Consider the following 15155-nt stretch of genomic DNA (forward strand, 5'->3'; position numbering starts at 1 on the left):
GTAAGTGGGTTTTCAGAGTGCTACCCACCGGCTTTTGCTGGCCTCCGCGCACAGTTGCCAGCTTTCAGCGGCCGAGTCGCCATCTGGAGCGTGATTACTTTCACTTTTGGTGCTGCTGCGCGCGCCCCACTCGCGTGTTTGCTGGCGCGCGCGCACCCCTGCTTTCACTTTTGCCTTCTTGTTTCCTTAGTTACCTGTGTTTCGCGTGATCAGTTTCTTTTTCACGGCCGCACGACCGTGTCACTTTCACGGCTGCGCGGCCAATGCTTGTAATAATGGACACAGTGCTTAATTTATCTAAGAAAGACTGCTGCTGCCCGAAAATCTGCTCAGAAGCATGCAGTCCATGCAATTTATTTTTTGCAGATGTACGCAAACTCGACCCGAAGGTATCAGAGCGCTTTACCAGTTGCATTACAGACGGACACATTTGTTTTTTAAGTATGATTTGGCCAGAACCACAGAATGTTTCTGCCTCTCGCCAGACTCAAACCTGGCTCCTCAGCTTCCAAGTTGGCCGCTCTAGCCGTTAACACACACGTCGGTAAACTGAACTCGCCGACCGGTATTCTAAAATCCACCTAAGTGCTCGTTTATTTAGCTTTCCTACATCTGTTTGCATGTAACCATAGACAACAATACAGCATAATTTGAATCGCTGAATACCTGCTCTTCAAGCTAGTCCTGGGGGATTGCTCAATTAGCGTGTAAACAAAGAGGTTTATCACATTTCAGATCTAGAAAGAGAAGTCAGTTTACCCTTGGGCATAGGTTAAACAAACCACCATCTTGGAAAACCTCATTCGCAGTCAACAAGATAAAATGTTTGAAATAAAAGCACGGTAGCAGAGTAGCATTTTTAAAATAATCTTTGCATTATGTGCTCAAATTTCATAATATATTTAACGTGAAATGTCTGTAAGAAATGTCATTTGCACTAATTACAGACTTGTAAAATATGCGCTTTATTTTGTCTTACCACTTTGATTTAAACATTTCCTTTTACGTTCGAAAACATGCTGTATTAAAAAAAAACGAAAGTCCAGATAAAAAAAATGACAACAATGAGCCGAGGTTTTTTTAGCACCGTCCTACTTCTATCTCTGGCAGCAGCTTTCCCCTTCCTCCTATTATGCAGCGTCACGGCTCAGAGCAGTGATAGTGCTGTAGCTTCATTTTCGAGAATCTACTCGGGAGAAACTTGTTCAGTCGGAAACAGGTCTTCCTCGATCCGCGACATAGTGCCTGAGAATTTTGCATATGTCATTTTTACGTTTTGTTATAGCCAGATTATGTTGTTTTACCTGTCAAGTCAGATAATGCAGGGAAGGAAGACATACGATGTCAAGGTAGGTGCTGCGTGTATATTTGAAAATGAATGGTTAAAGTCTGTTTTGTTCTGTCTTTCACTCAGAAAGTTTTAAAATATATTGTAAGTGGGGATGTTCTGTGGTAAAGTTTTACTTTTTAATTCTACTGCACATTTTGTATTAGACTAATTTCATTTGTTGTTTAAGTATCTATCTGTAATTCGGTATTTACAGAAATGCTGAGATTACACCAAACAGTATTTAGGATTAGCATTGGTGCACAAAACCGAGTGTTCATTTGTATGTCTGTACACATGTGACGGCTACACATGCCCGATAGAAACCCATATCTGAACTTTCAATAACTTGTACGGACACAGCCAACCTCGCTTGTGTTTCAGCCAATACCATTATATATCAAATTGCCCTGGAGTTATTAGGCGACCTGTTTTAGTCCGTCAGAAAATTTAACCAGTAAAATAGATCAATGTTTAAATGCTTCAAGCTGCGGTTAAAGTCGATGTGGTGTACAGCCTATACATTGAAAGTTTGAAAGGGGGACAGACACTGATCACATTACAGCATTATATTACAGTTGTATGTAGTGCTTCGCACCCCTTACGAAGCGCGTTTGTAAACAGATTGCACTCCATTGATGGGGCTTGCGCTCAGATGAGGTACTAGTGTTTTGATGCTCTGCATGAGGACCAAAGCTTGACTCCTACATTGCTTTTATTGTCAAGCCTTGGCGTGTGGCCAAGCTAAAAGGTGTGCAAGATAAAACGCACAGTCTTGTAAGGTGCTAGGGCATCGGTGGAAAGTGTCCGACTGCGTGGCTGGCCCATGTGGGAAGTGTTTTAATCTGTCAAAAGAAAACATGGATTCCCTGATTGCAAAAACAAGCATTGGCATAGCCAATAGGTCTCGCCTTTGGGACCTTATAAGTGTTTAGCCATGCAACAGTCGATGTTGTTGCATGCATATTGTGCTGCATAACTAAATACTTATAAGGTCCAAAAAGCGAGACCTATTGGCTATGCCAATGCCTGTCTAACCTGTGCTTTGCTGCATGTGCGTGGGGCAGTATGTTAAGTAAAGCTGACTGATAGGAGGATTGTCCTGTATAAGGGAAGCAAGATAAGGTGACAAGTACAGAGCAGTGCATATTTCAGAATCACCAGTGGAAAGCAAACAGTAAAAGTAATGGCTTGTAGAGAAAGCAGTGTAGGGCAGTTTTAAATGTGCGTAACTTGTTTTGGTCTCTAAGTTTAGGTGTTAGACAGTCCCGTTTGAGAAACAGAAAGTAATAGTCCCTTAACCTGAACCTAGACTGTTAGCTACATGACTTGTTTTGTATCTCTCTAAATAGGCTTCAAACAATACAATTGCGTTTGAAGGTGTGTGGGTTGCTTAGTGTGGGTCTTCTAGGTGGCTGGCATGCATAAATAAATATTGTACTTTGAATTGTGCCTCTTTGCCATTTTGCCCAATATCTTCCAGAAAGTTTTACTTGCTGAAATCTGTAAGAAGAAAAAAGTGAGGGTTATCATTATTACACAACTCTGATCTCTGATTCTGCATGCACGGTAGGATTCCACCCACAAGTGATGACACCATAAGATACATATATGGCAGCTAGTTTGTGCTCTCAGCTCTTCATTAAGCCTGGGCTGAGTTCACGGAGCAGAGTTTTTCGGAACTCAGTGAGCTCCGCATAATGCAGAGTGCGGAAAACTCTGTGGGCAGAGTGGAGTTCACCACCCAGACTTACTCTTCATACACTTAGTATCACAGAGGGGAGTGAATATTCAATGAATAGTCACAGGATTACAAGTGGAGGCGCACTGGTATGAAGACTGCAATAAATTTGAAAATGCACCTACATTTGTTAATGATATGTTAAACCTGCATATCAGGTGCGGTGGACGTGTGCGCTTACACTTGGATGCACATTATTCCCTGTTTTACTCATAGCTAATGTGAAATTGTTCGTTGCAATGTGTTGGGTATTTCCTTTATTTTCCGTTTTTTTCCTCTTCAATGGTTTTTGGAGCGTATCTTCCTTCAATCCATTTTTATGGGTATTATTAATTGTTTTAAACATAAAATCAACTGTAGGGTACTTTGTCTAATATTTGATCGATTTGATCACGTTTTAGTTCCTCTTATCCAGTCTTAACCATATCTCACTCATCACTCATACTGTTCAACACACATCAAGTTTGAGAGTCTACATCTGTAGTAGAAAGGGTGTTTACAAATAAAGTAAGTCTACACTATAGCGAATACTCCACACAATAAAAATAATACCACTACACAAGAAAGCACCTTAAAAAGTCATTATTGTTGGCCCACCCACCAACCAACAATAGTGGGGGTTTCATATTACAGTATGTCCTGAAATGTGCATCCGGTGTAAACAATCTTACTGTAGCTGCACTTGCACACAGTCGTATCTGATTCACAACTGTTAATTTGCTACTGAGTTCTGCAGCAGAACCTGGAAATGCCAATCCCATCTCTCAAAAAAAAGGCAGAACTTCTGAGGAGAGCAAGTGCTTGGCTGAAGGCCTTAAAGCGAGAAATGCAATCTGTCAGGCAGTGTGGATTGATAATGGCTCTCCCGTCTAAATAATGCTTTTTTGTGTTCTGCTTCATGCAACATTTCTGCCTTTTTTAGGCCATACAAATGACATAATTGTTATCCAATTGAATGTTACGTAGGTTACAAACCTTATAAGGGCGGTAGACTAATGTTGTGCAAATATGGCATAAAGATGTCAGCGGCAAGCGTTTAACACTCTGCACCATGTCAGCAAAGTATTTGTAAAGACTTCCTTTAGACACAGGGACAGGTTGAGACTCTTCTTCATTAATCCCTCCTGATTTTAGTTGCTAGGCAGACTTTTTAAAAGGATGAGTAGAGATGTCCCCTGTAGACTAAAGTTGACTGTCCTAGCTAGAACGTGGCTCTATGAGCGATGGCATACAGCACCTGACTGCTTGATTGTTTTCTTCTTTTTTCAGGTATTTTAGAGTTGCCGTGCTTCCATCCTCAAATGAAACCAGCTGCCTCTTCCGTACCAAAGTTCACCCTGCCACAGAAACCATTTTATTCAATGAATTGTTCCGGGTATCTCTTTCATTGGCGGCCTTGGAGCAAAAAACCCTAAGAGTGGACATCTGCTCTGTCGATAAAAGTCACCGGGAGGAGTGTCTGGTATGTGTCGCAGTTTGATATTATACGAACTGTATAAGTTATAATGGAAATCTCAAAAACATAGATTTTTTTTCTGCACCAATTCACCTCCCTCAAAGGAAGAGTAATGATAACTAATCTTTTGTTCACTGCTACCGATCACTAAGGACATACAGGAGTGTGTTCTTCTATGGTGATGAGGAAGCGAAGCAGTGAAGAGGGTTCCTATAGCATTAAACAGTTTATTTTATCTAGCTCAGAAATGGAGAAACACAATGGGCAGAGCCTTAGAACTTAATCTATCTGGACTTCTGCACATCCACACAGGCAAGGGGCGCAGAGTCTCGCTCCGCTACTCAACGAGCTAGTGGAGCACAACTAGATTTCCAATGTTGACTACCTCTGCGATGATGTGAGGATTTTCAGGCAAGATCCCGTATAAGTTTTTTTAATCATTTGTATTGTTAGTCCCTTTTTTTTTCTTTTGCTGAAGACATTACATTTAGGTCAGATGGTCAATACTTTGTGTATTATAAACTCTTACAGAAAATAGTGTACAGATAAATCACATCCGCTTACAATGGTAATAAACATAGAAAACAACTTAACAACGAGTGTCGCTGCTACGGAGCTTCATAGGTCTCATCCAACTTGCGTCAACATTTCCGCAAGATGTTGACTTTAGTAACACCCGCTCTAGATACTGTGACCATGTCATGGGGGTTGTGTTGGTCATGAGGAGGCACATGGGAAGCGCCCCTCTCCCTCCTATCAAGTGAATTGATGGAAATAGTAAGATTTACAAATAGATGCAAACTGCTTTATTGCATGCTGCTTCAATTTTGCAAATATCCGACTTCCTAGTTTCTCTGGATAGATGCCTTACTGTTGTGTGCTCTGCTTCTTCTCAACACTGCATTTTATGTAGCCAGTTCCTATTACAAATGGGATTTCTGGTTGGCAAGGGCTTGCGCCTAAGCCAGCCAGAAACCACCACTCTAGTTAGGGCAAGGGAGTTACACACTGAAGATAACCCCTGCTTACCCCCTTGGTAGCTTGGCACGAGCAGTCAGGCTTATCTCAGAGGCAATGTGTAAAGCATTTGCGCAACACACACTCGCAGCAGCAACACACTAGGCACACCACAGAAGAAACTTCACACAAGGTTATATAAGAAAAAACCTTTGTATTATCATAAACACATTAGAAACATAATCACACATTTACACTGTGCCAACTGGCACTAGGCAATATTCACAGGGGATTATATACAGGACCAGGCCAATCGGGCCACGGTCAGAACCATCAAAATAGGTAAGTAAATGCAAAACACAACCAGTAACTACTTGTAGCATAATGACCTAAGCATTATCACATTAGCATTAGACACTATACTAAAATATCATAGCATGACATTAGGCAATAAATCCCATTAGGCCCAAACCTTATTAGCATAAACATATTAAGCATTGGGCCTCACCAGCATAGACACATTATGCATAAACATCCTAAACATAAACACATTATGTCATAGGCATCACATGGGGCATAAACATTTGCATTAGGCATCACATCAGCATAAACACCTTATGCAATCATCATATTAGGCGTAAACACATTAAGAAACACCCATATAAGCCTAACCACATGATGCCACCTCTGCGGGCATTACCTTAGGGTCTTGCGCCCTACCGACATACAGGTATCCACAATGACCCCCAGGCCAACTGGCCTTTCACTGGGGCTCAAAGGCCCTTTTGTGCAAAAAGTCAGTGCTTTCTAGAGGGGCCTTCCAGTTATCCTTTGGCTGCCAATGCAGCAAGAACCACGGTGCGCAATTGTGCAGGGGCGTGGGGTGCAACTCACCCTTTCCTTAATAACAGAGAAAGGCCCCAAACGTTGCAGCTGCCCGCAACTGCGGCGCAGCTGTGAGTGAACAAAGCACTGGCACTACAGGGCCCCAGGCAACACTGACGCGGCTCCAGGCACCGACAATGTGGCTCGGTGGAGCCAAAATTGCCCCCAAAGAGAAACTGGCGCTGACTGAGCTTTGAAAGCCCCACTGGGGACTCTATAATAAAAATTGCCCCCAACAACGTGGTAGCGGCCCGTGAACTTGCGGTCCTCTGCTCTGCAGGATTTGGCACAAACGTTGCAGCTGCCCACTGTCAGGCGGGGCATCTGTGGCAATTTACACCGGCAATGTGCCTTGTTCGGCACCAACAATGCCCTACTTGAGCCCCCACTCACCGGGGCTCTTTTGAGGACTTCTCCGGACTTCACCCGGGCCCTCCCCTGGGACCCGGGACTTCAATGTGGAGCCCGCGAGGCTCCGGTCGTCACAGACTGCAGTCTTGCAGCACATCCACTGCCTCCTCACTTTCAGCCGACGGGCAGGGCAGGACACGGAGCGAGTCTCCGGTGACTCCCTCACTTCTCCTCAGCATACCCGGGGCTTCCCTCATGGGATCCCCGCTTGGCATTTGCTGACTTCTGGCCGGCTCAGCAGGCCCCGCCCACCTCCAGGCAAGGTTGCCTGGTTTCCGCGTTGCGTCTTCGGTGCTCCTTCTTCTCGGGCCGTGGCGGTGACTTCCTTTCAGATCTCGGCGGCGGCAATGCGGGGTGGGCACCCTCCAGCGCTGCACCAATGCAACACAGTTGCGGGGTGAGCTCCCACTAAAGAGCACAAATGTGGGGTGGGCACCCGCTCGCCAAAGCCAGCATAAATCAGCGTGGTGGGCTCCCGCTCGCTGAGCACCAATGCGCGGGAATCCCCATGTCGGGATTCCCTCGAAACTAGGCCCAGCTCCGCGCTATGAAGCTCCAGCGCTCTTCTCCAGGGAGCAAAAATTCAGTGCTCACCAGGATTTAAAAAAGCGCTCTTCAGCAATAAAGATATAGCGCTCCCAAGGCGCTTAGTCCAAAGTCTAGGGGGGATAAAGGCTGGGCCGAGGGAGGCCAGCACACAGGGCCCTACATCAGGGAGGCAAGCCCGCATGGCGGTTCCTCCTGGGTCCCAGCAGCAGCAAGCCCCAGCAAGTTTAGGACCAGCACACAAAACATGGGGTCACACATCCTACCTTTATACCACTTTTCCCCTTTGTCTGCACTAGCATAGGCCTTGGGGAACCAGCAAAAACTGGTTCTGCAGCACTCTGTTTACCAGGCTCCTCTTCCCTATTGTTAGGTGGGGGCTCGTCATCAGACACACCACAGAGGGGCGGAGCCAGCATTCACTAGGGCAGGCACCATCCTATTCAGGGACCAGGGACTTCTCCTCCCACCACTCCAAATGCAGATGTCCCATTCAGCCTAGCGCTGACTCACGCTGCTCCTCCTGGAGCCACACACACCTCCCAGCCCCTGTCACTCAAAAGCCAGACATGCAATTCACATCAGGCAGGCAGACACATAGCACACAAAAATGCCAACTTCTAAAAGTGGCATTTCTAAAATAGTTATAATAAATCTGCGCACACCATTGCGTAGCATTTGTTATTACTATTTCAAACATACCAAACTTGACCACGCTGCCCCTCTCATATCATGAACTACGACTGAAACACTGATCAGGGAATCCCCAATGCATTCCTAAGGGAGGGCAGCCCCGCAGAAGTGAGAAACCAAAATGGCTGTTTGTCATTACCAGGACATTTCACACACTTAAAGGTATATATGTCCTATCTTTTACCTACAATGCACCCTGCCCCTAGGGCTAGCTAGGGTCCACCTTAGGGGTGACTGACATGCAGTAAAAGGGGGATCACAGACATGGCACACACTTTAGGTGCCACGTCACAGCGGCAGTAACACTGTGCGCACAGGCCCTGCAATGGCAGAGACCTGAGATAGCTTTGAAAGGCTACTTTGGTGGGTGGCGCAATCAGCGCTGCAAGCCGACCAGTGCCATTTAATTTACCAGCCCTGGGTATAGGAGATACCACTTTACAAGGGACTGACAGGTAAATTAAATAGGCCAAACGGATGTAGACCAATCTCACTATATTTAACACAGACAGCGCACGCACTTTACACTGGACAGTAGTGCCAAAGTGCCCAGAGTCCTAAAACCACCAATACCATGTCAGAAAAAAGGCTAGGAGGAAGGCAAAAAGTTTAGGGATGACCCTGCAAAAAGGGCCAAGTCCAACAGTTCCCCTTAATTGGAGCTGTATTGTATTGTATTGTAGTGGCATTTATATAGCTCTTACTACCCCTAACAAGGAGTTGAAGCACTTTTTGGTGAGTAGCACGCTACTCCGGGACCCATAAAGGATTAGTGTTGAATTAGTATAGTGAAATATGAAGGAAATTAAAGTGGTGGATAGGTTAGATAGTTATTTGGATTCAGAAGGATAGTGGAAGTATAAAAGAGGAAAAAAGGTTTGTATTTATATAGCGCCTGTTACCCCTGATTAGGTGTTGAAGCACTTTTTTTGGGGGGGGGGGCATTTCTGGCGAGTAGCACGCTACTCCGGACCCCATAAAGGATTAGTGTTGAAAATTAGTATAGTGAAATATGAAGTCATTTGAGTGGTGGATATGTTATTCAGTTATTTGGATAGAGAAGGTTAGCAGCAGGATAGAAGAGGGAAAGAAGTTTGTATTTATATAGCGCTTGCTACCTCTGATGGGGTTTGAAGTGCTTTTTTTGGTGAGTATCACGCTACTCTGGAGTCCATAAGGATTAGTGTTGAATTAGTTTAGTGAAATATGAAAGTAATTTGAGTGTTGGCTATGTTAGTCAGTTATTTGGATTGAGAAGGGTTGGGGAGTGGTAGAAAAGGGAAAAAGGTTTGTTTTTATATAGCGCTGGTAACCCTGATGGGGTGTTGAAGCGCTTTATTGGCGAGTAGCATGCTAATCCGGAACCCATAAAGGATTAGTGTTGAAAATTAGTATAGTGAAATATGAAAGTAGTTTGAGTGGTGGATGTGTCATTCAGTTGGATAGAGAAAGGTAGCTGAGGGATAGAAGAGGGAAAAGGGTTTGCATTTATATAATGCTTGCTTACCTCTGATGAGGTGTTGAAGCGCTTTTTTGGCAAGTAGCACGCTACTCTGGGACCCATAAAGGATTAGTGGTGAATTAGTATAGTGGAATATGAAATTTGCGAAGTGAACATGTTAGTCTGTTATTTTAATTGAAAAGGATGGTGGAGGGATAGGAGAGAGAAAGGGGTTGTGGAGGGGAAGAGTCAGAGGGAAGAGTTTAGAAAGGTTTGTTTTGGGGATCAGTATAGTAAAATAGGTGTCAGATGATGCAAGGAGGGGCAGAGTAAGGGAGAGTATAGAAAAGGTTATTTTGGGGATCATAGTAGTGGTATGGGGTTTGGGATAAATGAGAGAGTGGGTGTAGAAGATATATTGATAGATGTGGAGGGTGAGAAATAGGGTAGTGCAATGGAAAGAGTAGTAGAAAGAAGTTTGAGGTGAGTCAAAGTTTGGGTTAGAAGATATATTGAGAGAAGTATAGGGTGAGAAATAGGGTAGTACATTGGATATGCTGAATTAGAAGAAAGTGATAAATATGTAGATCCATAAGTACTTTGAAAGTATATAGATGCATAAAGGAGGTATTGATAGAGGTACAGAGGTAGCACATTGGATATGCTTGTCAGGAGGAAAGTAACAAACACACAGATCGAAGCACATGGAAGGTATATAGATGCACAATGGAAGAAGTACATGTAGATGCACCAGATAAACTCCAGTTTTAAAGTGTTATTGTACTTTAATTTTTTTTTTACATAATTATTCTACATCTTTATACAAAGCAATACACAAAGATAGGTACATATCTATAGTAAAAATAAATTAATATGTACAGAGGGATATGCTGTAAATGTCTGTTTGTGTATGGTGCTTAGGTGGGGAAAAGCCAATTCTTGAGTAGTTTTCTGAAGATAAGGTGGCTGTCCATGGATCTTATGTTCCATAGTTTGTCTGCTTGAACAGAGAAGGATGTGCCACCCATGTTTCTTTTCTTGTATCTTGGGATTTTGAGACTAGGTGCCATTTTTGAGCAGAGGTTCCCTTGTTATGTGTTTGGTGATTTTATTCCTGATGAAGAGTGGTCCCATTCCATGTATTGCTTTTTGGGTGATACAAAGCAGCTTGAACGTGGATCTTCTGGCAACCGGTACCCAATGCAGGGCTTTCAGGGTAGGTGAGATGTGGTCTCGCGGTTTGATGTGCAAGATTAGTCTGGCAGCCGAGTTCTCAATCCGTTATAGTCTTTTCATGGTCGTTAAAGGTGATCAGTGGTAGCGGCTATTGGCGTAATCGAGTTTGGACATTTATTTATGTTTTCCATGACATGTCAATACATTGTTTAGCCACAACCAGTGCCAAATAAACCAATCTATATTTATGATTCCACTTCCCAGAGCAAGGTAGCAGCCTCAGTAGGCAGGCAATTTGTTCACAGTCCACCCTTTTACTTATATACTTGGTATTTTGTCAGTCCAATCTCTCCAGTATAGCAGCAGGATCATATGCCAAAATCCTGCATCATCTTTCCAAAATCTGGGGCACTCATCCATGACCTCCTAGGCTGTGTTAAAGACAGGACTCACTGTCCCTGATTGAACCATGGTGCACCTATAAACAGGTGTGCTGGGCACAGACATTTAAGGTGCGCCCTATTACAAATAATGCACTGCCCCCGGGGCAGCCATAAACTTGCAGTGCCCTGGGGGTTGCACATCAGTTAAAGACGGAGCAGCTGTTTGAAACAGCAGGTCCGCCTTTCCCTTTGCAGGCGTTAATCGACCTGCACGTTAAGGAGGGGACAGAGAGTACAGTGAGTGAGTGCACCGGCCTGCAGGTGGATGTCTGGGGCATCCATGGTACCCTCTTTAATCCTTTTAGGGGGCTTATCTCAGTGGGGAAGCGTGAGTGTTCACCACTCTTTGTGGCACGCAGTGAATATGCCTTCTGTCAGCTTCTTTTGCCTCCATGCCCGCTTCCATAATATGGTGCGGGCACAGAGGCAGTCATTCCCTCATTTGCATGGGGCCCGCCCCCAGGAAAATACGGGAATACACTCTCAAGATGGCGTTGGTGCTACAAATGCACTGCATATAGAATACAGCCCATAGTATACTTTATGTGATCTCTAGGAGTGAGATATGCCAAATAAAGGTTAATTGAATTAATTTAATCTGTCAATTGAATGAGACTATCACCATGTACTGATTGGCTTTAGCCTGTCTGCCTTCTGACATCTCCTTACCTGGGTCTGCTTCCTGTTTGTTTGTAACCTCCTGGAGTTTGTGTCTGCACTGTTTGTGTAGTGATCTGTACAAGGTTTTCACTGTCTTGTGACGAGTGCTGTATGTTAGTATCAGCCTCAATGTTACATTCATTTTGTTCTGGACCCCACTTATCTACCAATGCCTTCCCTATAATTCCATATGCCAAGAATTGCCCTGGGTGTAGCCCATATGTGTCAAAAACTTCCTTCGACTCCAGAAACATGTGTGATGCCCACCTGCAGAATTACCACCTCCGCCCACTGTTGTCTATCTCTTCGGTTTAATTGGCCTAATAACCTTCTGTGTCCCTCTAATTCACCTTGCGTTCTCCACTGACTCATGCCAACTTTAATTCCAGCTCCAACACCTGCACTGGCCCCTCTTTCATCGACACCAAATCATTTTTTATGAAAGTGGGCATGTCATGCAGTGTAGCATTGTTAGCACAGAGCTTCCTAGATTCTTTAGTAACATAGCTGAACTAATATTGAAACACTAATCTATATTCAAAGGTCATGTTTGGTTTGAGTAGTCATTCATTAATCAAAGTGTCTTGTAAATCACAAGAGAAATACTTTGCTTGTGGCATGTGTACATGTAGATACACATGTTTAGCATAATCCTGCCATCTAATGTTGGCCTTGGACTCGAAAAGAACAATTTTTTTGAAGAAGTCTTTTCGAGTGAAGAGGTATAGTGACTCTACCTGGTAATGCGCATGGGCATCGGCTCCATAGTTAGTGTTTTTTCTCCACCAATGGTTTCAGACGTGTCCCTCCGAGCTCCAGTTCGATGCTGCATAGTGTTCTCACCAGTCCCACTTGGATCTTCATCAGAAGAAATTACAATTGTGCTTCATCGATCGGTTCTCCAATCACAACTATCCTTCAACTCGGTTCTGCCATTTGGACTTTTTCGGTGCCTGGTCCCTTGCAGCCACTGTGGCCATCTCAATGCCTGAGAATGTTCCAGTGATGGAAAGGACTCCTCTTCCAGTTTGTCCCAAGTGTCATTCCATATACTCACAGACAGATCTCCACCAAATCTGTAACTGCTGCTTGTCTCCCAGCCACCAGGAGGCTTCCTACTCCGCATGCCTCTCCTTCCGCACCAAAAAAAACTCAGGGAAATCGCAGAGCCCGTCATATTGCCTCTGTTTCAATGGTACACCCTCAACAGGACAACACCCGTGACCTCTTTGAGGACTAAGACAGCGAGGGTGACCAGCAGCCTGAGGTGCTGAGATACAGGAGCTGCCGACGACCGAGAGGTCCAGTTCTGGGGCTGAGGAAGACAAGCCCCACTGGGGCAACACCTGACGAAAATGTATGCAGTGAGTACTGTGCTCCTGCAGACTACTCCTCAACATAACTTTCACTCTGGGGATGCTAGAGCTTATAGATTCCAGGCTGCTCATGAGTACTTTGGTCCCCCACTTCTGCAAGGCCATGGTCGGCACCGATCAGAGGGTTCGGACCCAATTCCCGCCAAGACATCATCGTCAAAGTCCACCTCCACCAATGCATTAGTTCCACTTTCAAAACACCCTTGAAACCTACTTCGGAGCCGAAGGCCTAGGCTCCAAAACCTAGCTTGGTGCCGCAAGAGTATCGAAGACCACCAGCTCTGAAAAGACCGGCATCCACGCCTGCCTCCTCTGCCCCTTACTAGGATTTCAACCAACCGATCCTCAAGCATGCCAATTCCCAGGGTGCAGGAGATGCTCGCCCTCCTGACCTAGAAAGCAAAAAGATAGATGCAGCAGACAAACGTGTTGCCACCAAGTCCACCGCACATTGACGGATCACCAATTCAGTGGGCCTGCTCTCTCGGCATGACTGCACCTACTGAGATGAGATGATCTGGAAGATATCATCCAGCAGCTCCCAGACCAAAGTAAGAAGTGGGGGCAGGAGTTGGTGGCAGAAGGGAAAATTATTTCCAACACCAACATAAGATTCGCTTTGGGCACAGTATCTGACACCACTGCTTGAAGCGTTGACACCAGTGACTTTCTTTGCAGGCACGCCTGGCTGCATGTGTCTGGTTCCCCAAGGCTGTTGCAGTGGCATAGCAACACCTTTTGCTGCCCATGTCGGCCCCTGAGATTGCCGCCCGCAGCCGCATGTAGGAGCGGAGGGGGGTTTGTTGCTGACGATTCCTATCATTGCCACCCTGCAAAGGCCGCAGGTAAGAGCAGGGGCAGGGAGGACGCTACCCCCAAAACTTGTGCCGCCAGGGACGGACAGTCCCCCTTGCTACGCCGTTGGGCTGTGGGTGCTCTACAGACTCCATCTGCCCTTGGCTCCTTTTGCTGCACACAACATTATGGGGGGATCAAAACTGCGAACCATCCACACCCTTACCCAGACAGTAGCAGCAACAAACACCATCTCTGTGTTACTACATGGGAGGATACGAGGAAAACAACAGCCGGGTGGGGAAAAAGGTGAAGGCCCCAAAGGGGCTGGACCTACCAAACAGTCACTCCCTTACCCATCTCCCATCCAATACCCATCAGGGGAAGATTGCAGGGGTTTCTGGTCCGTGGGGCAGAGGTGACTTCAGACCAGTGGACTCTAAATGTAATAGCCGAGGGGTACCTCCTTCAACTCACACAAACACTTCCAAAAATCCACCCTCTCAGACACAGGCTCTCCCGGGAACAACAGCATCTCCTTCAAGAGACGATGCATGCACTACTCAGCAAAGGGGCTATGGAACCCATACTGCCCCAAAACTGCGGCGAGAGGGTGCACCCCTTATCCTTCCTGATTCCCAAAAAGGACAATACTACAGATTAGGATTAAAAAGCTTGCTCATTTTCTCAACATATAGTGATACCTTAATGCAATACGTATGACAAAAACTAATGTTTTCAAAGTTTGTTGGGATTTGAGGATCCTTTCTGTCCCTTATGTGTTATAATGAAAAAGAGTACTTTAAATGCAGTCTTAATCCTTGAAAACAATTGGTGTCTTAGGACATTTATGTGTATCCTGTTCAGTCTATGGTCAAGTCCAAATGTAATTGCAGAGTCTTCAGGGTTTATTGTAACTTTAGCATCAATACATGTAAATCAACTGTGAATCTTGATTGCTTAGCCTGGCCTCTCTGGACCATGAGGAACCTTTGCTCTGCGACTTCAAAATGGCCACTTCCAATTGCAAACCTTGTGATTATGTGGCTTTATGGGAAATGCAACCCCCTTCACTGAACTCCGGCATCTCATTAGCATGTCTAGTAAAAGAGGAAAGCCTTTCTCCATGAGGTGCCAATACTCTGTGCATACTGCCTACCTTTCCTGCATCTCAGCGTGAGCTCTGTGAAAGTAGTTTCAGAGCATCGCGCCTTGAAGCAGTTGAGCCCGTGAGGTAGGTGAGGGTCT

The 15155-nt window shown here is 45.1% G+C and overlaps 1 protein-coding gene across 1 annotated transcript in view; it reads left to right on the forward strand.

Annotated features, from left to right (window-relative positions):
* WWC2 (WW and C2 domain containing 2) overlaps window positions 1-15155 on the forward strand; it is an 851690-nt gene that overhangs the window by 587116 nt on the left and 249419 nt on the right. The window contains exon 15 of the mRNA XM_085641882.1: window positions 4338-4530. Coding sequence (XP_085498008.1) covers window positions 4338-4530 — 193 coding nt within the window. The remainder of the gene's footprint in view (window positions 1-4337; window positions 4531-15155) is intronic.

Source organism: Triturus cristatus, chromosome 2_2 (genome assembly GCF_964204655.1).
Source record: "Triturus cristatus chromosome 2_2, aTriCri1.1, whole genome shotgun sequence".
In the NCBI taxonomy this organism is placed as follows: domain Eukaryota; kingdom Metazoa; phylum Chordata; class Amphibia; order Caudata; family Salamandridae; genus Triturus; species Triturus cristatus.